The 24,332-nt window shown below is 45.0% G+C and overlaps 1 protein-coding gene across 3 annotated transcripts in view; it reads right to left on the bottom strand.

Annotated features, from left to right (window-relative positions):
• The window catches only part of PLEKHG1 (pleckstrin homology and RhoGEF domain containing G1), a gene marked incomplete at both ends in the record, with an annotated part of 141,576 nt that overhangs the window by 10,425 nt on the left and 106,819 nt on the right, over window positions 1-24,332 (bottom strand). For 2 of the 3 annotated variants that reach the window (XM_080699886.1, XM_080699885.1), the window contains 8 exons: window positions 5,593-5,615; window positions 8,576-8,614; window positions 10,666-10,761; window positions 12,977-13,010; window positions 18,799-18,885; window positions 19,043-19,138; window positions 19,221-19,403; window positions 21,671-21,802. In XM_080699886.1, coding sequence (XP_080556012.1) covers window positions 5,593-5,615; window positions 8,576-8,614; window positions 10,666-10,761; window positions 12,977-13,010; window positions 18,799-18,885; window positions 19,043-19,138; window positions 19,221-19,403; window positions 21,671-21,802 — 690 coding nt within the window. The remainder of the gene's footprint in view (window positions 1-5,592; window positions 5,616-8,575; window positions 8,615-10,665; window positions 10,762-12,976; window positions 13,011-18,798; window positions 18,886-19,042; window positions 19,139-19,220; window positions 19,404-21,670; window positions 21,803-24,332) is intronic. The other variant, XM_080699884.1, reaches the window with a different exon arrangement.

Here is a 24,332-nt window from a genome sequence, read left to right as displayed (position 1 = left end):
AAAAAAAGAAAAAAAAAAGAGCAATAGACATTGTTGATTTTTTTCTTTTTTTCTTTTTCTTTTTTTTTTTTTTTTTTTTTGTACTGGGGATGGAACTCAGGGGCCGTCTACCTCCAGGCTACACCCCAGATTTTATTTGGAAATAGGGTCTCACTAAGTTGCTGAGAACCTCACTAAGTAGCTGAGGCTGGCTTTGAACCTGCACGATTCTCCTGTCTCAGTCTCCCAAGTACAGGAATTACAAGTGTGCGCCACCACGCCCATTGTTGATTTTAACTGAGTTAAAAAGGACTTCAGATTTTTTGAAAAAGAGAGAGAATGGACAGAAATTTAAATATATTTAGAAGCTAGATTACAGACAATTTGTAGAAATCCTCTAAACTTCAAATTCACGATTACTCTGTGAATTAGAGATGATTATATCAATATCATGCTAAAGAAATTTAGGCTCCTTAAGATGCAATAACTGGCCCTACAACTTCAATAATAAGGTTAGCATGTGAATGCAGGTTTGATTCTATAACCCTTGCCTCAAGGAAGTATGGGATATCAGCTAAATACAGAAAGCTCTTAGATAGTTCAGTAAGTCTGCTGTGTACTTACAAATATTCATTGTATAAATTGGTACACACAAGTACCAAGGGCCAGGATATGTGGCTTCTATCTAAGACTCTCTACGAAGCATTAGTTCCGGTGCCTGACTCAGAGAAGTCCATCATGATATCTGGTATACCAGAAGGCCCTGCAGCAACCTGACTATATACTCCAAGGGTTTCCCCAAGTTTACAGACCCACCGTGAACCTAACCAGCATTACTCCCTTTGTCCATTCTAGGCAAAGAGCCTTTGTTGCAGGAATGTAATTTAATCAGCTGTTGAGTTAAAGGTATTTTTATTTTCTTTCAAAATATATTTCATTAAGTAACAGTTGCCTGTTAGGAAATAAAATATGAATGACATGAATGATTTCTAAGCAAGAAAACAATGGGAAGTTTTATTTTTTATTTTATTTTATTTTATTTTTTGGTGGTACTGGGGGTGGAACCCAGAGGCTTTCTACCTCCAGGCTATACTCCCAGACCCATTTTATATTTTATTTGGAAACAGGGTCTCACTAGGTTGCTGAGAGCCTCGCTAAGTAGCTGAGGCTGGCTTCGAACCTGTGCGATCCTCCTGTCTCAGCCCCCCAAGCACGGGGATTACAAGCGTGCGCCACCACGCCCGGTAAAATGGGATGTTTTATAATTTGGAGCTCACTTATGCACTGAAGTGGATTGCTCTCTGAGCCCTGTGATAGAATTCTGCAGGTAGACAGGTTTGCTTCAAAGAGTTGGAAGGGTTAAGACTGACTGAGATTACCAACTGAGACCAAGGGCATATTATCTGACTGAGACACTACGGTCACCTATTGGAAATACCAGATTAGCAAGAACTTTTCAACGTTTGTTAGTCTGTCTACAAGGAAAGGAAAAGAATTAGAGAGGGCAAAAGTAATGTTATTTTCTATTAAAACTTACAAATTTTAGTTAATTAGTTAGTCTTTTGATATATTTATTTTATTTATTATTTATTTATTTATTTTTGGTGGTACTGGGGATGGAACTCAGGGGCCTTCTACCTCCGGGCTACACTCCCAGACCTATTTTATATTTTATTTGGAAACAGGGTCTCTTAAGCCAGCTGAGGGTAGCTTCGAACCTGCGCGATCCTCCTGTCTCCGCCTCCCAAGCGTGGGGATTACAAGCGTGCGCCACCACGCCGCCTTGATAATATTTAATCTTATGGTATTTTTTATCATGCACACATAAACATACATATAATATTTGTATATAATCCTATTGCTTTTATATATCCCCACAACCTTTTAGTATCTCTGCCTTGTACTTTAACTCAGACGGCACTACTGATAAGTTTACAAAACTGTAGAGACCCAATAAATACTTTAAGTCAAATGAACAAAAAATCCATTAAATTATGACAAAACACTTTGAAAATATAACAAAATGGCTTTGGGGTTTTAGCCCTATATAGCCAAAAGTAATCCTTATATTCTTTCATCCCTGAAAATTCTCAGATGTTTTGGAAAACTAGGAAACCAGAATTGTTTATATTGGAGTCTATTTTTAAGTAAATTACATTTGAATATTGGCAGCAGAAAGTCAAATGTAATACATCGTTAGGGGAACTCAGAGCAGTTTAAATTAAAAAGCAATCAATATGTGATTTGTCATAAAATAAAAGCAGATCATGTAGAGACTTCAGTTTTACTACAGCCAAGGAGAAGTTCCCTCTGCTTCTCCACATTCTCAGCATTATGGGTGTTTAAGAATTTGATAGTAGCTATCACTTACGAAATACTTGCTTTGTCCAAATACTGTATTAAGTGCTTTAAAAAACATATGGTACCACATTTTATCTTTATAATAATTCTGTAAATTGGGAAGCTAAGCCCTGGTAAGGTTAAGCAATTTTCCCAGAGTCATTAACATTTATCAATGGCAGGAATGGATTTGAATCCATGTCTTAACCATCACTGATAGATGATCCTAATTCCCCCTGCATGCAGCCTCGGAAGGTACGTATTCTGGATCAGATGTTAAGCTATTAAGGAATGTTTCTTCTTGTGAACTCTTTGATCATGGTTAAACCTGCCCTGTTTGTGTTTACTGTACATTCAGCCCCTTACACTTAGGAGATGGGATTTGGCCACCGGAGCTGGGCATGGCGGTGTGCCTCTGTGGCACCAGCTATGTGGGCAATACGGTGAGACTCTGACTTAAAACAACAAAAACCACAAGCTAGAAATGGTGTGCATGCCTGTAATCTCAGTACTTGGGAGGCTGAGACAAGAGGACCAAGGTTTGAGGGCAGCCTGGGCAATTTTGCAAGACCCTCTATAACTTTGTGGGACTTTATTTCAATATAAAAAATAAAAAGAGCTGGGAATATACCTCAGAAGTAGAAAGATCCTGAAGTCAGTCTTCAATACCAAAAAAAAAAAAAAAAAAAAAAAAAAAAGGAAGCCAGGCAGAGTGGTGAACACTTGGAATCCCAATCCTAGTACTTGGGAGGCTGAGACAGGAGGCTTGCAGGTTTGCAGCCAGCCTCAGCAACTTATTGAGGCCCTCTGCAATTTAGTGAGCCCTTGTTTCAAAGTTAAGAATAAAAAATAGGGATGGGGATGTAGCTCAGAGGTATAATGAACCTGGCTTCAATTCCCAGTAAACACACACACACACACACACACACACACACACACAGAGAAAGTTAAGAAAGCACACTGGTATTTCCTTTCTCTCATGTCTTCTGATTTTATAAGATTCAGGTAAGCCGGGTGTGATGACACACACCTGTATTCCCAGTACTTGGGAGGCTGAGACAGGAGGATCGCAGGTTTGAGGACAGCTACTTAGTGAGGCCTTCTGCAACTTAGTAAGACCCTGTTTCAAAATAAGAATAAATAATAGGGTTGGGGGTAGAGAGTGGTAGAATGCCCCTGGGTTCTATCCCCAGTTCTGAATTTAAAAAAACAACAAGACCAAAAAGAAAAAGAAAAAAAACATTCAGTTATTCATCCAGACTTGGTTTGAGCACTGTGTAGAAAGTTTTCCCGCTTGGAACTGCAGTGCTTGGGGAGCTGAGACTGGAGGATCACAGGTTTGCAGCCAGCCTCAGTTATTTAGGGAGGCCTCTGAAACTTAGTGAGACTTTGTTTCAATATGAAGAATGAAAAAATTTATGCTGGGAATGTAGCTCAAAGGTAGAATGGCTTTGTGTTCTATCCCCAGTAGTGCAAAGAAAAAAAAAAAAAAAGAAAAGAAAGGAAAAGAAAAAGAAAAGAGATGGGCATGGTGGTACACTCTTGTAATCCCAGCATTCGGGGGCTGAGACAGGAGGATCACGGTTCACGGACAGCCTCAGCTACTTGGTGAGCCCTCTGTAACTCAGTAAGATCTGATTTCAAAATAAAGAATAAAAAAACAGGGCTGAGGGTACAGCTCAGAGGTAGAATGCCTCTGGGTTCCATCCCCAGTACAAAAAAAAAAAAAAAAAAAAAAATTCCAGAAGTTCTTAAGGTTGTGTCTCTAGAATTCACTTAGTGTGGAGCGGCACCTGGCTCCACAGTTCCGTTCTGGCTGCCTCCAGGTTCAGTGGCTCCACTTAGGAAGACAAAGATTGAAAAATCCAGATCTCATGTGGTGTTTCAGGACACTGAATCAATTCATGTTAGCAGTTTAAAAAGCACCCAGACAAAAAAAATGCACCTGCCCTGTCATAACAATCACTAGAGCATAAGGCTGTGCTCATTGTAGACATTTGATTGGCCTTCGCTGAAAGATACAGCTTTTATCAGCACAGGAACTTTGGCCCTGTGACAAGCCGTGAAGGTAAAAGGGTTGCGGAGAGCTATTCATAGCCGCATCCTTTTAGAAAGAACGCATTAACAGGAGAAGCCGCAGTCAGGGCTCTGCAGATTGGTAAGCGCGCGATTGATCACTAGCCGTATCAGGAGAACCACGTAATAGCTGCTCTTTGCCGGTAATGAATCTGGAAATGCATGTTTTGGTAGAACGTGATGTCCTCACACCCCTCCACCTGCACCAGAGGTTGAACCCAGGGCCTCCTGCAGAGTGCCCTCCTGCCGGGCCACACCTCCTGCCGGGCCACACCACGACCCACGCCGTGACCCCATATAGCAAAGGTCGAGTGTGTGACACACCCTCAACACTCCCCTTAGAGCAGCTGCAGGACAACAGCTTTAGTTTTATTTTGTTGAGACAGGGTTTCCTACATGGCTCAGGCTGACCTTGGACTCCTGGACTCAAGCAATCCCCCTGCCTCAGTCTCCTGAATCGCCAGGACTCCAGGTGCACACCATGGTGCCTGGCTTAGGGGCACGCTCTTAGGGAGAGCTCCTTGTCCTTGCGATGGAGGGCGAGGGCTTGGAGGAGGAGGCCGTCTGCACACAGGTCAGGGGCTGGCATCATATGTACAGAGGCGCGCGGCACACTCAGACTGTGCTGGTATTACTTCCTAAGTTAAGGCCACAGCTCCTGGGCTGAGGTGTGGGGCAGAGGAATGAATAAATAGTTTCTCTGGTTCTAAGAGATTAGCAGGGGAGGGAGGAAGTTGATGAGGCCAAGTCCTTCCTTAAATGTCAATGATTAAACATGTAAAATAAATATAAAATGTAAATCATGACATCGCCAAGACATATACGGCCATTATTTACACAGACTAGAATGATATATTCTAAGTAGAGGGCACTAAAATGATCCACATTTCAAAAGAAACATGGAGCCAGGTATGGTGCTATACGCTTTTAATCCCAGCATTTGAGAGGCTGAGGCAGGAGGATCGCAGTTCGAGGACAGCCTCTGCTACTTAGTGAAGCCCTTTGCAACTCAGTGACACCCTGTTTCAAAATAAAGAATCAAAAATAGGTCTGGGAGTGTAGAGATAGAACGCACCTAGGTTCAATCCTCAGTACTGCAAAAAGCAAACAAAACAAAAGAAAAAAGAAAACGAAAGAAGGAAGGAAGGAAGGGAGGAAGGAAGGAAGGGAGGGAGGGAGGAAGGAAGCGTTGCTTACCTTTTGGATGTCTTGTGCTGTTCCTGAAAAATAAATGTTTTTTTCAAGTTTCAGAATACAACTATACATCTTTTACATAGGAAAACACTTTTATTTTTATGGGATTTACAAGCTTGTTGTTCATAATTGAAGCCCCAGAGACTTCTGGGCCCTTTGGACCTAATTTTCAAAAATGCCTCTCAATTACTACCCAGTTACGTATCTCCTACAGTGAACGCGCCTCGCGGTATCTGAGTCTCAGGTGTCCTCCTCCCCAATCCCGGAGTACAATAAACGACCTCATGTCCAACATTTCAAATGCTTCCAAACAAAAATATGCTCTACCTGAACAAAATGCCCAAACCTCAGCCACGAAAATCAAAGATCAGAGAGAGTGTCTGTCGGTCACCAGGCGCTTTACTGGCTTTAACAGAAAGAAACAGCCTTCGTCAACAGGATCTCCTTGGCCCGGTGCCGAGGAAGCATTGTGTGTGGAACTATAGGGAGAGGTTTGCATGGCCGTGGCCCTCTATACACCCTTACAGATATTCTGGATACGTGTGTCCCATCCTTAAATGTTGCTTAATTATAGAAGTACATAAAGTACTTATTTCCCATAAATCTCACCCTATAGGTAACCACAGTTATCAGTATGATGCTCATGTTTCCAGGTCTCAAAGTCAGTGCTCCTATCACACCACGATGCACAACTGATTTTTCTAAAAATAAGGATACAATATGCGACACTGCATCTTCTGCTAAATACTGAATTTTCTGCTATATATATATATATATAAATATATTCTATTAAAATATAAAACATATAAGTTAAATAATATATAATATAAAATTATATGTCTATATATAATATATTCAACTTATATATAAAATATATGTATATATTATATAAAATACATAAACATGTATTTGTTATTATACAGAGATCTATTTCATTCTTTTCACAGTTGTAGACTATTCCGTTATAGGCATGAATATACCATAATTTAACTATTTCCCACTAGAGGGGCATTTTATGTAGTACAGTGCTGCCAAGATCACAAACATCGCCGGGCGTGGTGGCGCACGCTTGTAATCCCAGCATTCGGAGGCTGAGTCCGGAGGATCACGGCTCTCGGACAGCCTCAGCTACTTAGTGAGGTCCTCTGCAACTCAGTAGGACCCGGTTTCAAAATAAAGAATAAAAAATAGAGCAGGGGGTGCACCTTGGAGGTCGAATGCCCCTGGGTTCCATCCCCAGAACCGAAAAAAAAAAGAACATAAACATATATTACACATACCCATACTTGGGTGCGAACTTCTATGTAGGCCTAGAGGTGAAATTGTTAGGTCAAGGACAAATGTCACTTTAATTGAAATGGGCATTACCGAATTTGCTCCTGAAGGGTTGCAAACTTTACCATCCCCCCAGTTGCTCAGAGTGCCTGTTTTTTTGCCAAGCTCAGAACTTTCCCACCTCCATTTTCTCGCTTAAGTGCGTGGTTTCTCTGATTAGTAACATGGGTGACCAGTTTAACATTTTATTGGCAGTTTGTGTTTCTTCTGTGAAGCTGTCCAATTAAAATGTTTTTATTTATTTATTTATTTATTTATTTATTTATTTATTTATTTTTTACTTGTAGCTAGGCCTACTATCAGTCTCCACTCACTGGGGCAGAATGGAGTGTTAGCGAAGGCTTGCCCCGGTGTAGCAGACCCTTGCAAGTTCATTGGCCAGCCAGCAGCCTCAACTCCAAGCTCTGACAATGTGCACATGCATTTAATTAATTAATTAATTAATTAATTAATTTTGGTACTGGGGTTCCTGGAAGCCCTTCTACCTCTGGGCTACATTCCCAGTGCCTATATTTTTATTTGGAAACAGGGTCTCTTAAGCCAGACCGGCTGGCTTTGAACCTACGGGATCCTCCTATCTCCGCCTCCCAAGCGCAGGGATGACAAGCGTGCGCCACCACGCCCAGTGACAAAGGACCTTTTTAAAAGATAAAAGCAAGGCCAGGCGCTTGGGAGGCAGAGACAGGAGGATCGTGCAGGTTCGAAGCCAGCCGCTCTGGCTTAAGAGACCCTGTTTCCAAATAAAAAAATATAAAATAGGTCTGGGAGTGTAGCCTGGAGGTATAAGGGCTTTCAGTACCACCAAAAGAAAAAAAAAAAGTCCTTTGTCTCTTCTTTTTGTTGTATAAGCTTGTTGTTCTTTCTGCTGTATATATGATAGGCAGATCCTTCCTTCCTTCCTTTCTCTTTCTCTCTCTCTCTCTCTCTCTCTCTCTCTCTCTCTCTCTCTCTTTCTTTCTTTCTTTCTTTTGTACTGGGGATGGAACCCAGGGGCATTCTACTTCCAAGCCACACCCCAGCCTAGTTTTTATTCATTATTTTGAAACAGGCTCTCATTGAGTGGCAAAGGGCTTCACTAAGTAGCTGAGGCTGTCTGTGAACCCAGATTCTCCTGTCTCAGCCTCCCCAATGCTGGGATTACAAGTGTGCACCACCATGCCTGGCATTTTTTTTTATGTTCTTTATATGACAGGCAGATTAATCTTTTTATGTTCTTTATATAATAGGCAGATTAATCTTTTTTTTTTTTTTGCGAGATGGAACCCAGGGGCATTTGACCTCCAAGGTACACCCCCTGTCCTATTTTTTATTCTTTATTTTGAAACAGGGTTTCAAAATAAGTTGTGGAGGGCCTCACTAAGTAGCTGAGGCTGGCCACGAACTGTGATCCTCTGGTCTCAACCTCCCAAATGCTGGGATTACAAGCGTGCGCCACCACGCCCGGCTGCAGATTAATCTTTTGATGCCTATCAAGATATGCTGCAATTAATTTTGTCATTTGTACATTTTGTAATGAGCCGCTTTTCCTTATAGCAGTAAGAGATCTGTTTAATTCACTCATCAAATCTGTCCACCTGTAATTCATGTAGCATTTCTATTTTGTGTCTGATTTGACTTAGAATGAAAAACAAAAGCATATTTTGTGACTTACCGCTGGTCTTCAAAACTTTATGTGACCTTGAGGAAGGTTCTGGATGAAAAAGAAAGCAATTCATCATTAGTAAAAGTAAATCAATTTTTCTTTATACATAAATTATGAGTTTAATGACGGGTTAAATGAGCTCTAGTAGTTTTCTATCAAATTTACCTAAATTCCCCTTACTCAGAGATATGAAGGTCTAGGAAATTTAATGTCAGGATGGTTGGGTAAATGTTAAGGAGAGAAAATATCACATAATAGACAGTCAAATGCTTCTTTATCGACCTACCAATTTGGAGAGCAACTTCCTGAACTTTAAATATTGCCTATGAAACTTGCCAACTATCAATTATTTTCCTTTGGGCATACGTGTACATGTGCACATGCGCACGCGTGTGTGGGGGACTGGGGATTGAATTCAGGGACATTCTGCCTCTGAGCCACACCCTTTGCCGTATTTTATTTTGTATTTTGCATCAGGGTCTCACTGAGTTGCTGAGACGGGCCTCGAACCGGCAGTTCTCCTGTCTCAACCTCTCAAGTCCTGGGATTACAGGCATGCACCACCATACCCAGTTGGGGGCTTTCCATTTTATATTCTATGCCAGCTATCGGCCTCAACCTCAGCTCAGCACACCTCTCAGTCTCCTCCAACACCTGCTCCTCGCTGGTATTTCCTGCTGGCTTATCACTGGCCTTACCCCCCCAGGCAGGGCCAGGGTGTCACTCTACAGGTCTCCCCAATTGTCTATCCATCACAGTCTCCAGGGCTCCAAATAGTGCTTCGCCCCAGGCACTGCTCTCTTCATCCAAGCCTCCATCTCAGGCTCTAGCCAAGCTGAGCACCCGGCACAGATGTCTCCTCAGGCGCGTGGAACCAAGCCTCGGAGCGCAGTATGTACTATTTGGGCCTTATCTGCCTCTTCAGCCCCAGATTCCATCATGGGTGCTGACTTCAGCGCTGTGGAGTCTTCTCTCTCCTTCCTGTCTCTCTCCTTTGTTTCTGCTCTCTTGCTGCCCTCCTGCCTCGGTCACAGTCCACACTCTATTTATTCCGTGTGTGTGTGTGTGTGTGTGTGTGTGTGTGTGTGTGTGTGCGTCCCACTGTGAACTCCTTGCAAGCAGGAATAAAACAGCATCATTTGCAAAACCTAATAAAATTTTGTCTTTATACATAAATTACTAGTTCACTACAGATGATCTGAGCTCTAGTAATTTTCTATCAAATTTCCCTAAATTGCAAGCAGGAATCGCATACATCAGCTTTGCATTTTAGCCCTCAGCAAGACATAAAGTAGGTACTCACTAAATACTGAGTCCAATATGAGAGGACATTTCATAAAGTCTGTGTGTGCGTGCGTGAGTGCGTGTGTGTGGTTGGTGCTGGGGATTGAACCCAAGGGTACCCTACCTTTGAGCTGCATGCCCAGCCCTATTTTATTTTTTATTTATGAAACAGTGTCTCACTAGGTTGATGAGAGGCTCACCACTTGCTGAGGCTGTCTTTGAACCTGCAACCCTCCTGTCTCAGCCACCTGAGTACTGAGATCACAGGCATGCGCCACCACACCTGCCTACTTCCTGGAGTCTGGTGTAGTCAACCTCTGGTTTTAGGTTGGGAAAATCCTGTGCATGTCTCATTCAAAGATACAACGTTCATCATCAATAATGAACAAAGTTTAAGTAACTGCATGCTAATGCTAAGATGCTTTACAAAGCAAAATTAGTTGCTTTTAATAGTCACTGGGAAAAAGAGTTAAGAAAAGAGTTGAAAGCAAAGGCTATATTCAAACCAGTTCTCACAGCCTAGATAGAAAAACGCCTTTCTGTTCGTCTGTCAAGGATGTGTACTTGTAGGGCTGTGTGTGTGTGTGTGTGTGTGTGTGTGTGTGTTACTGGAGATTGAACCCAGGGCATTCTACCTCTGAGCTATACCCCAGCCCTACTTTTTAAAAATGTATTTTGAAACAGGGCCTCACCAAGTTGCTGAGGCTGGCAGCGAACCTGAGATCCTCCAGCCTCAGCCTCCCGAGTACTAGGATTATAGTTGTGCACCACCACACACAGCTAGTATTGCATTTCAGTTCCAACATCCTACTTACCCGATTTTCTTCTCAGCCGATGTGGCGCGGACCCCTCTTTAGAGCCACAGAATGCTTTCGTGTCTCCCTCGGGACTGTAGCAGAAGCCTGGGTGGTCTGTAAAGGTAACCGCGGTGTGAAGGAGGGTGGTGCTGTGGGTATCCATGGAAATGTCACGGCTTGTCTAGAAATCTATGGATTTGCTCTTTGTCAGCATGCAGGGACCCTGCCACTGGTGTGGTCTGTTTTGTTTACAGGAGGCTCCTCGGAGTATCTCAGTGGCAGCTCAGCTGCCTCCTGCCCCCCCTCTCTCCGTCTTCTCCCCTCCTGCCCTTTCTTGGTTTAGCTCCTTAGATGGAGGAGCTGAGGACCATCAGCGTAGCCTCCTGCACCTCCCGTGTCTCTGGGAAGGCATCCTCCAGTACAGTCCTGCTTCCTGTGTTCCCAGAGCATCTCACGAGAGCTTTAGACCCTCTTGCCAGAAAAGGAATCTTGCTTGAATTTTATTGAATTTGTGTCTTTCTACAAACTCAATAAATAGCTTTTAAGTAGTATATAGACTCTGAACTCAGAACTGCTGGTGTCTGTCTGTCTGTCTGTCTCTCGAGCCATTCCTTGGTATCTTTCCAAAAGGATTAAAATTAGAGCACTGCCGTGATCCATGCACACCTGTGGACAGCAGCACGAGTCACAAGAGCTAAATCATGGGATCAACCCCGTGTCCGTCAGCAGATGAAGATAAAGAAAATGTGGCAGAGACACACAGTGGAGTTCTGCTTGGCCACAAAGAACATCAAAAGTTTGTCATTATAAATAAGAACAAAATTATGTCATCCATTTGCAGAGAAATGGATGGCACCCGAGAGCAGCCTGCCAAGTGGTATCCACCCGTCTCAGGAAGCCAGGGCTCATACGTTTTCTCTGGTCTAATTCCAAGGTATTGCAGCAGGTCTGGGAACTGATCATCTGCACCCCAAAGGTCAGCACTCGGAGGACCCAGCCACAAACTGCTGGTGCTCAAATCCGAGGTCAAGTGCTAAAGGGAGTCTTAAAGGTCCCTGGAGACCACGTAAGCTTCTCCAGTGTTGGAGGTAAAGTCACACAGGTGATGTTATGGTCCAGTGGCCTGACCTCCCCTGCTCAAAACTCAGGGAAAACGTCTAAACTCAGGGAAGGACAAAGGGTGCCACTGCCCCGAGCAAGGCTGCTCTGACCCACATTTGGGCCTGGAGAGGTGCATGTGGTCCCAGGTAGTGGCCCGAGATATCTGTGGGCCTTCAGAGCATCTTACTGGTCCCCAAGGTCTTGCCCAGAGCCCAAGGATAAGTAAATGGTTTTCTGGAATGCAGCTGGTCCCTATAGTAGCTGAGAAAGACCCACCTCTCCCTCCATCTGTCCTCGCCAGAGATGCCTGGTCCTGACCTCACCTCTTCAGAGAGCTCTTAAGCCCTTAAGGAGATTTTCTCTGCACAACAGGTGGGTGGGGGTTTAGAGAAGCAGCCTCACACCTTGAGGGTGTCTGGGGTCTTGCTGGATGGGAACCGGAGCCTCTACTGCTGTGATGGGGGCCAGCGCCTGTTTCTACTTCGCTGATGTTTCTTTTTCCCCCCGGAGCGTGAACGAGTGGGGGGGGGCAAGGGGAGCAGTGTTTGTATTTGAGAAAAGATTCCTTAAAAAAGTAAGGTCTTTTGAGAGGTTTAAGGAAGAGCCGAAGTGTTTTAAGTACGTTCCCAGCAGACATGTGGGTGTACAGAGTCATTGTTTTGCCTTTTTACCCTATTTCAGGTAAGGAATAATGAGGAGGTGATCGAGTGTTGTCGAACAGGTCTGATTTAGTAAGAAGAACCCGGCTTACACCTATTCTCTGCCTGCTTTTGATAAGCCTGGAAAATAGTCATGCGTATAGCGGTGGCTGTATTTATAGACATCTATAATACATCAGAAAAACCAGATGCAACCAAGCTATAGGGATTCTTGCAGCTGGCCAGCGTGGATGTTTTGGGGGGATGGGATGAAGGAGGAGACACACTGCAGGGCCTTGGTTTGGGGTGGTGGAGCGGGCCGGGAAGGGCTGACCCCGAGGCTTAGCCGATAGTGTTCACTGATGCAGAAATCCAGGCGTGTGGCCATCTATCAAGGACTCCCAGGGAAGCCAGGAACACCACGGGAGAGACAAATGAAGATGGAGTTACGGTGTCTGCTCTATCTGTTCAAACTGAGTAGAAAGCTGCAACTTCCTTGTAACTGACATTTCATAAGCTTTAAGATATAAAATGCAATTGCTACAAGTAGACAACGGCGTTTCAAATCACGTTAAGGAAACAAGACTTACGGATGGCATCCATCTCAAGTATGGCTTGTTTGGCCTGGAAGAGAGAAAGTGTAGCTATAATCGTAAGCATTGCTTTTTCTTCACCAATCCTGACAGATCTTATCTTTTTTGAATAAATGGATTTAAATAGGTAGGAATGCTGGGTATGCTGGCACACATCTGTAATCCTGGTGCTTTGGAGGCTGAAACAAGAGGAATGCAGATTCAAGGCCAGCCTCAGCAACTTAAGAGATTCTCAGCAACCAAGTGAGACCTTGTTTCCAAAACAAAAAATAAAAAGGGCTGGGGGTATAACTCAGAGGTAGAACACCCTTGGGTTTAATCCCTAGTACCACAAATAAATAAAAAAAAAAAAACACCTGAGGATACCAAAACCTATAGCGTCTTCAAATCCTTTATATAAAGTAATTGTATTAACAAATAACCCTCCATACCTACTTGTATAGTTTATTTTTTCTTTATTTTTTGAGGATATTGGAGTTTGAACCCAGGGCCATTCGACTTCTGAGCTACACTCCCAGCCCTTTTTATTTTTGATTTTGAAACAGGGTCTTGCTAAGCTGCTGAGGCTGGCCTTGAACCTGCCATCCTCCTGTCACAGCCTCCCAAGTGGTGGGATTACAGGTGTGTGCCACTGCATTGGGGTATCCATCCATATACTTTAAATCCCCTCTAGATTACTTGAGATACTTAATGCGATGAAAACACCAAGTAAATAGTTGTTATACTGTATTATTTAGGGAATAATGGCCAGAAAATAAGTCTATACATGTTCGGTGCAGACACAATTATTTCTGGCCTTAGTTTGGTTGAATCTGAGCCTCGGAGGCGGTGCCAACTCTACTTTGAATTGATTGGGAACAGTGGCCGGAAGCCGGCGGTGCGGTCACCTCTAGATGTTCTTCCCCAGCTGTGAGATGACGCGCAGGACCCGCCTTTTAGAGGTGCCACTGGCACTGGCTGCCTGCCCTCTGCCCTCCCTGGGGCCCGGTGCACCGGCTGCCTCTTCCCCTCCAACCCCATCTCCTGAGGGCTAGTGCTTTGGGGCTTTTTTGTTATTATTCTTGTTGCTACGGATGTTAAAGGGATTATAAAATGGCGAGCTAACTGTCCTCAGTCATTTTGCCTGCGGAGCCAGGGATAAAAAGTCAGTGGCCTCTTCTTGTCTCTTCAATGTCACTTTTCTCTTTCAATGGTAGCATAACTTGACCTACAAATACTATCCTAAAAATAACTTTTAAAATAATTTTATATCCATTTGCTGAGATCTATGCTATTGCAGTAGAACTTGAATTAAAAGGGGGGCTCAACATAATGGCTTTAATGTTGGGAAAACGAGCACTGAGAGTTTTGTTCTGTTAACACGGATGTTGTACAGGTAGCATTTGTGATTACGAGTTGGAGTTTATTTCAAACACAAATGATAGCCTGATTTCTGGGAAGCGTGTTCCTAGAACCATGTTAGTACACAGGAGGCAGAAGTGCGGACGTTCACCATTATTCTCTATTAGTTTGAACAAGCGTTCAGTTTATACGCCATATTTATGAATGGGAGGTGGGTCGTTTCAAGAAATTCCCCATACCTGTAAAACTGAACAAAATATTTTCCTTCCCTAATTCTTGACATCTTAAAGTGGTATTCCCATGATTTCCACTAGGTGGCAGAAAAGGACCATCATGGAATTAAAGGACGTAGGAGTTTGGGAGGAACTAAATTACTGAATTTCCAACATGTTTACATTATTAGACCTAGTGATACATGTTTTGATGTTTAAGAGATCCCATTGTGAATTTACCTAAAATAAAATTTGGAAGCTTTAATAAAATAATTTAAGGTCTTGATGAAAGATAAAAAGTTTAATAACCCTGCTTAAACAAGATGGAAAATTACTACAACATTACAGTGGATAAAATATATTAAATAAGCATGCTTCTTTTTCTTGTGGTACTGGGGATTGAACTGAGGGATATTCTACCCTGAGGCACACCCGCAGCCCTGTTTTATTATTTATTTATTTATTTATTTATTTATTTATTTATTTATTTATTTGGTGGTACTGGGGTTCCTGGAAGCCCTTCTATCTCCGGACTACACTCCCAGACCTATTTTTACATTTTTATTTGGAAACAGGGTCTCCTAAGCCAGCGCGCGGCTGGCTTCGAACCTGCGCGATCCTCCTGTCTCTGCCTCCCAAGCGCGGGGATTAGAAGCGTGCGCCACCACGCCCGGCTTATTTTTTATTTTGAAACAGGGTCTTACTTAATTGCAGAGGGCCTCACTATAAATTGCTTAGGCTGGCCATGAACCTGCAGTCCTCCCTTCTCAGCCTCCCAACAACTGGGATTACAGGTGTCACCACGCCTGGCAATAAGTATGTTTTTGTCACTACTAGGAAGAATTCAGCTCAAAAGCTCTTCATAGCCAGGGCCTAGGTTTGAATCTGAGTTTTTGCCATGAACTAGTGGTAAGACTTGAACAATTTATTTAATGTCTCTGAACCTCTGTCTATTTCTCTCAAGCAGGAAGAACAAGACCTATTTCATAAGGCATTTTGCTGAGGGTAAGAAATAAGAATACAAAGTACTTTAGTTTATGCCGTCAATACGTCATAATTAAAACAATCTTTAGATTCTAAGTGGATCAGCGAGTTGGGAGAAAGCATGATTCTATTAGGGCAAGGTCGGGGTCAGGAGTACGCACACCTGGTGCGGGAGAAAGAGGACAAGTATGTGGCCAGTTTCGCAATGGTCTGTGATTGCCTCTCAGAACCTCTTGTAAACAATAGGTGGGGCCTATCAGTGCCACTGCTGCTGCTCAGAAGGGCATCCCAGGGTGTGGGGCCAGCAACCCCGTGACTACCGAGAAGAAAATGCGGTCTCCGCCTGTGCTCCTCGCACCTCTTCTGAAACTCACACCTTAGCCCAAGCACACACCTTTACGGATTCATTTCCGAAGTATGAAATCACTGCTGGCGGTTCCCGAGGCCCAGCTTCAAAAGGTTTCAAAATATCCAGAGGGCAAAACAGACTCTCCTTTTTCAGAAGCAAGGGCTCCTGACCTTCCACCTCGGATCATGATTACGATCCCAGTTTTAACTGTACCTCTTTCCTCCGCACCCCATCATGGGCCACCCCACGTCTGTGTGGGTACCCCCAAACCCCCTCACGTCCCTCCTTTGGCCACTTTATCTCCGGAACCTTTTTCTCCACTCCAGAGTAGTAACACTCTCTCACAGCCATCCTGGAACCTGCTCGCAGCAGCGCAGCCCCCCATCTCTCAGGCAGGACTCCCAAGAGTCCTCTTCAAAGGACAGATGCTGCAGTTCCACCTCTCTGACCTGTATTTCCGCCGAACTTGAATTTCTCTGACTTTGCAAGACCAGCAGTCCTTCCGGTCACACCCAGTTTCCGGCTGGTCTCACGGGTCACTCAGCCTGGAAGTCACGCCCATCACTGTGGCAGGGGCACCTCAGCACCAGCCTCCTTGGCCCTGGGAACCTCCCCTCCCCAGCTCTGCCACCGACCCCCAGGAGCCCCCGGGCCAGGGCTCCTCTGCACGTTTCCTGGTTGCTCAGCAGATTCTGAAATGATGTTGCTACCCTGGGCCATGGTGACCAGCTTCACTGGGTCTTGGGGCCTTTTCTTTAAGGATGTCGGTTATCTCCAGAGACAAGACTGTTTTTTTTTTTTTCTTCTTCTTCTATTTTTAATGTGAAACTGGGGATTTTAACCCAGGGGCATTCAACCTCTGAGCTATACCTCCAGCTATTTTTATTTGGAAACAGGGTCTCAGATCGCTGAGAGACTTACTGAATTGCAGAGGTTGGCTAAGAACGTGCAGTCCTCCTGTCTCAGCCTCCCAGATGTAGAGATGACAGGCAGGTGCCACCAGGCCCGGCCTCTTCTCTGAACTTTGTGGAGATGGATCATCCATGTCTAGCCTGTTCCTCGATTCCCTTGCTCTTCAATGCTTCGTGGTTGTATCTAAAATTCTTTTCCCTTTGAGTCCTTTGTGACCTGTGCAGCACTGAGCCCCTGATCCCACTTGGTGAGATTCTCCATCCTTTGCTAGTGCCCCAGGCTTCTCTGCTTCTCTTCCTACCTCTCTGCCCCACTATTTCTTTGGCTGTGCTCCAAACCCACCCTCTCCCCCGCAGGCCACTTGTTGGGATTCCCAAGGGCCTTTCTTTCCTGTATACATTTTTGTGGGCCATCCTGTCAAATCTTAGCCCTTCAATGACTGCCTCTCCTGCTTCCAGAACCTGAATTTCCACCCGCAGCCGCCCTGCCCCTGTGACGCCTCTGCTTCCATTAACCAGCCCCGGCGCGTCGTCCTGGGAAGCCCAGCACCTTGTGCTCTTGGTGCGACTCCTGATCCACGCGGAGTCTTCGCGGGCAAACTCCTGTTCCCTGTGCCTCAGGGACGGAGGTGTGGCCTGCATCTCCCCCTCTGTTGCAGGGGCTCCAGGGCCACTGCTCCTCATCCCTTGCCACGCAGACTCCTGGCACATGCTCCCAAGCCCTCCACAGGTCGACTGCTGCCCTCCGCTTCCCGGCTCACCTCCCACCTGACCCCTGAGAACTCGCCCTCCTGTCCCCCCAGTCCACACAGCACAGGCTGTTCCCGCCTGCCTTTGTTTCTGCTCTTCTCTCAGCCCGCTTTTCCCTTTCCTCTCCCCCCACTTAATGAAAACATTCCTCATCCTTCAAGAATGAAGCAAAAGGCATTTTCCTGCCTCCCCCACTCAGCTGAATTGAAGGCTTTGTCTTTCCTCAACACCTGGCCAGCGCCACCAGGGTTCCACCGTGTTGAGCAAACAGTGCAGGGGGCGCGTGGTCAGCTGCTGCAGCTGTGAATTGCGTCCTGGCCCAGCCTGGCTCTTGCTTCTTTCTGTTCCCACGGCACCTAGCACCATCTGTCTTGCACAAGAGGCCCTGAGTATTTCTCATGCTCCAATTTTTATTAGTTCTTGAGAAGTTTTTTCATTATTATTACTATTACCATTGTTATTATTAGTAGTAGTGGTCTTGTTATTATTGTTGTCATTATTTTTGTTGTACTGGAGAATGAACCCAGGGGTACCCTGCCACGGATCTATTCCCCTAGCCCCTTCTTTTTTAAAAAAAGTTTTGTTTTTTTTTTTTTTTTTTTTTTAAACAGAGCTGGGCGTGGTGGTGCATGCTTGTAATTCTATCATTTGGGAGGCTGAGACAGGAGGATTGTGGTTCCTGGCCAGCCACAGCTACTTAGTAAGGTCCTTTGAAACTTAGTGAGACGCCTTTTCAAAATAAAGAATAAAAAATAGGACTGGGGGTGTAGCTCGAAGGTAGAATGCCCCTGGGCTCCATCCCCAGTACCACATACACAAGAAAATTTTTTTGAAACAGGGTCTTGCTAAGTTACCTCGGCTGGCTTCAAACTTGTGATCCTCCTGTCTCAGCCTTTCAAGTGCTGGGATTACAGATGTGTACCACCATGCCTGGCCTGTCTTTTAGAAGTCTCTTGACAGTATTTTAAAAATACAGTATTTTTTAAATCCCCAAAGGAAAAATAACGTATATGACAACAATAGCTCTTGCAGAGTTTAACCCAAACAAATCTCTTTAGTATACCGTCTGGTAGAGTGGATCCCACTGATCTGACATCTCAGATGTTTTGAACTGTCCGTGGACCCCCTTTGCTGCCTGTCTGTGGATTTCCTTCACTGTCCGTGGACCCCCTTTGCTGCCTGTCTGTGGACTCCCTTCACCATCTGTGGACCCCCTTTGCTGCCTGTCTGTGGACTCCCTTTGCCGTCTGTGGACTCCCTTCGCTGTCTTACCTTAGCTGGAATCTTTGCTGCATGGTTCTCCAGGATCAGTCTCTTCAGGTGCAGAACCCAGAGGCGTTTGTCTTGCTGTGATTTTGCCTGCCAGGTGGGGAAAATGTGACGGTCAGATGCCGGACAGCTCGCTCCTAACCCTCCAGCCCTCCGAGAAGAAGGGAAGTAGCATGTGGTCAAGAAGCCCTGGGCACACCCCAGCGCTAGTGCACCGGAGGCACCTGAGAGGGGTGCCTGCTCCTACCTGAACCGTGTGCTGCAGCTTGGGGTTCTTGTAGTGGAAGACGCTGAAGCTGAGCGGCTCCTTGGGGATCACCTCCACCAGCATGAGGTTGCCACACTGGGGCGGAGAGAGCAGAGGGGTGAGGAATGGCACGGGCGGCCCCGTCCTCGCCCACCACGCCGCTGCGCTTCAGACCTACCAGGATGTGAGCCTTGTATGTGAACGTGTCGTCTCTCTTCTTGGTGATGAGCAGCAGCTTGTCCAGGAGGAAGAGCGTCCGCTCGTTCTTGGCTCGCTGGATGCGGAAGGTGCCCTCCAGCACCAGCTCCCCGTAGCTGGTCAGGTCTGGCCCCTTCCAGTTGGTGAGCAGACTCTGGATCTCCTGAGGAGGAGATGCCCCACGGGGTTAAAGGGGGAGGAAAAGGAGCAAAGCAGGAGACTGATGGTCTGCGAAAGTCTGTGTTGACGGGTGGCATCGCTCCAGGGTTAACAGAAATGAATCGAGTGGTGAGGTGCTGATTGCCCGTTACTTAGTTCCATCCTTTAAAAATCTCTGCCGGGCGTGGTGGCGCACGCTTGTAATCCCCGCGCTTGGGAGGCAGAGACAGGAGGATTGCGCAGGTTTGAAGCCAGCTGCGCCTGCTGGTTTAGGAGACCCTGTTTCCAAATATAAAATGTAAAAATAGGTCTGGGAGTGTAGCCCGGAGGTAGAAGGGCTTCCAGGAACCCCAGTACCACCAAACAAAATAAAAAAAATCAAAAAATCTCTGTGCTTGGCTGACAGCAGTAGCCATCCTCTCAAGAGTGTGGTAAAGGGGACACGTAGAATTCAAGACCTTCTTGGGTGAGCAACCCTCCCTGATTTTCTCACCCCCTCTTTGAATAAAAACCTCCAAAAGCCATCAGCTTGAAAACTTTCTTCCAGAACTGAAGTCTAGACCATATATATCAAGATTAAAGTCTGTACAGTTACATGAGACATTTTCTCAGAAGCTCCCTGTTCGACAGTCCAGGGCATCGTACCACACTCTAGAGGACTGTCTCCTGGGGAAAGCTAGAGTTCGTTCTGTCTTAGGAGCCAAACGTTGCCGCCGCCGCCGCCGCCGCCGCCGCCGCCGCCGCCGCCGCCTCCTCCTCCTCCTCCTCCTCCTCCTCCTCCTCCTCCTCCTCCTCCTCCTCCTCCTCCTCTTCTTCTTCTTCTTCTTCTTCTTCTTCTTCTTCTTCTTCTTCTTCTTCTTCTTTTTGGTGGTACTGGGGTTCCTGGAGGCCTTCTACCTCCAGGCTACACTCCCAGACCTATTTATACTTTTTTATTTGGAAACTGGTCTCTTAAGCCATCACGGCTGGCTTCGAACCTGTGCGATCCTCCTGTCTCTGCCTCCCAAGCGCGGGGATTACACGCGTGCGCCACCACGCCCAGCTCTTGCATCTTATATCTGGAGTAAGGTGTGGGTGCTCTGCAGAGCCTGGAGTCACTCTGGGCTTTCTGTCTTACTCTAGAGACACCCCAGAGCTTGGAGCTGTCTTGTGGGCTCACATACTTTTTAGTTCAGTTTTTAAATACCGCCATGAGGTGCCCAGGAGATGATAATTGGCCCAACATCTATTAAAAGTTCCTGAGGATTTAGGACTCAAACTATTGGTGCTGGATGGGATCTTAGTAAATTTCTCATTTGATTGTCTTATGTCAAAGATGAGGAAACTAACACCATAAGGATCATTTCTCCAGCGAATCTCATCAAGGAGCTGGTTCAGCCACCGCCCCCTGGTCCCCTGCTCTGTGACCACACGCACACCACCTCAGGATCCTGCAGGAGCTAATGAGAGCGGGATGAGAGCTAAAAGGTGCTCAGAGAAAGTTGCTTTAAGCAAGAACTACTATTTTGTAATTAATGTAGCATACAGCCTTGGGAAATTCAAGTTTGTTATTTTTGGGGAGGAGGTCTGGGGATTGAACCTAGGGGTGTTCTACCTCTGAGCTACACCTCCAGCCTTATTTTATTTTTTTGTTTAAAACAGGATCTCGCTAATTTGCAAAGGGCCTTACTAAATTGCTGAGGATGACCACGAACCTGAAATCCTCCTATCTCAGCCTCCTACGTACTGGGACTATAAGAGTGCAACACCACACCCATTTGAGACTCAAGGTTTTTTTCTCTCTCTGTGTGTGTGTGTGTGTGTGTGTGTGTGTGTGTGTGTGTATGGTGCTGGGGATTGAACCCAGGAGCATTCTACCTCCAAGCTACACCCCTATCCTGATTTTTTATTCTTTATTTTGAAAGAGGGTCTCACCAAGTTACAGAGGGCCTCACTAAGTAGCTGAATCTGTCCTTGAACCCCAATACTCTTGTCTCAGCCCCCCAAGCACTGGGATTACAAGCGTGCGCCACCACGCCAGGCTGACACTCCAGGTTTTAACATGGGTCATGGAAGGGGCCGAGCAGACCATTAGCTTCAAGGTGACAGTGTGACTTTGTCCCACCTAGCTATTTCATACAATGGCCATTATTATTGGTGCCGTGGCCTTTCTTCAGAGAGAATCGTGATGAGGACCAGGCACAAAACGTAATGCTTGTGCAGCCTGGATACCTGATTTGGAAAACGATGTCGTGGGGCGCCTGCAGCCCTGGCACCGAGGCCCCCGCTCACCTGCAAGCGCACTGCGTGTTCGTGCTTCCGCTTCATGTCATTGATGTGCCAGGCCACCCGCTGCATCGTGTCGATGGCCTCGAGCACCACGTCGTAGCCATCTGTGTCCTTGTCCAGGTGATTTTCTATTTCCTTTAAAATAATACGAAGAACTAGTTATTCTTCGTTTTTCACATTTAGCAAGAAACAAACCGCGCCTCTCTGATTAGTTCCATTGATTTTATTTTTGCTTATTGATTTACATACTACATCAAGTGTTTTTGTTTTTGTACTGGAAATTGAACCCAAGGGCCTTCTACCTCTGACCTACAGCCCTAGCTCTTTTATTTTTTATTTTGAAACAGGGTCTCATTAAGTTGTTGAGGGTCTCACTAAGTTGCTGAGGCTAGCTTTGAACTTGTAATCCTGCTGTCTCAGCCTCTCAACCATGCCTGGCTCATTTCTTAGGATTTTTTTTTTTTTTTTTTTTTTTGCAGTACTAGGGATGGAACCCAGGGGCATTGTACCTCCGAGCTACACCCCCCAGCCCTATATTTTAGTCTTTTTTATTTTTTATTTTATATTATTTTTGGTGGTACTGGGGTACCTGGAAGCTCTTCTACCTCCGGGCTACACTCCCAGACCTATTTTATATTTTTTTATTTGGAAACAGGTCTCTTAACCCAGCGAGGCTGGCTCTGAACCAGCGCGATCCTCCTGTCTCTGCCTCCCAAGCTCGGGGATTACAAGCGTGCGCCACCACGTCCAGCTAGTCTTTTGTATTTTGAAACGGGGGTCTCACTGAGTTGTGAAGGGCCTCGCTAAATAGCTGAGGCTGTTCACGAACAGCGATCCTCTGGTCTCAGCTTCCTGAATGCTGGGATTACAAGTGTGTGCCACCACGCCCAGCATTTCTTAAGATTTTTGAAGTAACTAGCCAGAAATTGCCATAAAATTTCAGATAGTAATAAAAATAAGGCTAAGAATAATAAAAATAGATGAAAATTCCAGGACAAAGAGAATAAAATATAGTTAAGTCTCAAAGAGAACTTATAGCTATAATTGGATTGTAAGGGTTGATCTTAGAGCTTAGATTTCTGAGTTTCCTGGTGTCCAGTGTAATATGCCTCTCAGTAACATAGTTCTTACTCTTACAAGATTATTTTTTCTTCACACAGGACTTAAAAAATAATGGATATTATTGTTAAAAGAAATACCTCTTCAGGAGCTGGGGGCTTAGTGAAAGAGCAAGTACTTAGCATGTGCACGGCCCTGGGTTCCATCCCCAGCACCAAAACAAAACAAACAAGCAAACAAAACAACCAAAAAAGAAAAGAAGACAACCCAAATGAACACAGACGTCTCCACGGCAGGCACATGTCAAGTAGCAGGAGTTTTAGAGCCTGAATGAAGTTGACTGAACACAGAGCTTCAGAGGAAGCTCGCGGGCTCCACGCACTCCCTTCTCTGATGGTCAGAGGAGACGACATTAGCACCCGTCGCAGTGTGGAGGTCCACAATCCCAGGGAGGGGGGCGAGGGAAGCAGCTTCTCTTCTGATTCTTTAGAGCACATCGGACTCCTACCCCGGACCCCTCAAGAGTCCAAGGATATCGACTATGGCTCTTCTAATTCTTATCTTCTCCATGGTGCCTAACAGACAGGTGGATGGTCCACAATGCTTTCTTGGGTATGTGTGTATGTGTGTAGTACTAGGGATGAGAGCCAGGGTCTTGCACACGCTAGGGAAGCACTTGCCCTACCACGCAACTATACCCTCAGTCCCAGTAAATGCTTATTAAATGGAAGCTATATTTTTCTTAAAAACAATAATAGTAATCCTGTATTAATATTGTCAGCCCTCCACAGATTCAACCAACTATTCATTGAAGGTATGTCTATATAAAATATATATGTAAATTGTATCTATATTAAACATGTACAGGCCTTTTTCCTTAACATTATTCCCTAAACAATATGGTATAACAATTATTTATACAGCATTTATATTATGTGATATAAGTAATATGGAGATTATTATTATTATTTTTTTTTTTGGTGGTACTGGGATTCCTGGAAGCCCTTCTACCTCCGGGCTACACTCCCAGACCTATTTTATATTTCTGAAACAAGGTCTCTTATGCCAGCGTGGCTGGCTTCGAACCTGCACGATCCTCCTGTCTCCGCCTCCCAAGCGTGGGGATTACAAGCGTGCGCCACCACACCCGGCTTATAGAGATTATTTAAAGCACACAAAATGGTGTGTATAGGTAATGTGCAAATTCTACTCTCTTTATATAAAGGAGCTGAACATCTGTGGATGTTGGGATCTTCTGGTCCTGAAACCAAACCCTACAAAGGTGTGACTACCCAAAATAGAAACTGATCCAATCGTTTCTATGATACTCTGTGGGAATAAGCAGTTAGCTGAAGGCAAAGGATGCATCTTATGGTCTAATTTATGAAGAGTAATTCTATTATTTTATAGTGACACTTTGTGAATATTCCTTTACTGTTATGAAGTACTTGAGTTTTTCACTGAGCTAGAAATTGGAATTTACATTTTATTTCTACATTCAGACCATTCACTGTCCTTCCTTTCTCCCCTCCATTAGTAGCTCTTAATATAGAGGACAAGACAATTTGTCCTATGAATTAACTTGCCGTAAGATCGTGACTTGTTA

The sequence above is a fragment of the Muscardinus avellanarius genome (assembly GCF_963383645.1).
Source record: "Muscardinus avellanarius genome assembly, chromosome: 8".
Taxonomy (NCBI): Eukaryota; Metazoa; Chordata; class Mammalia; order Rodentia; family Gliridae; genus Muscardinus; species Muscardinus avellanarius.
This window is presented reverse-complemented; position numbering and strand designations above follow the sequence as displayed.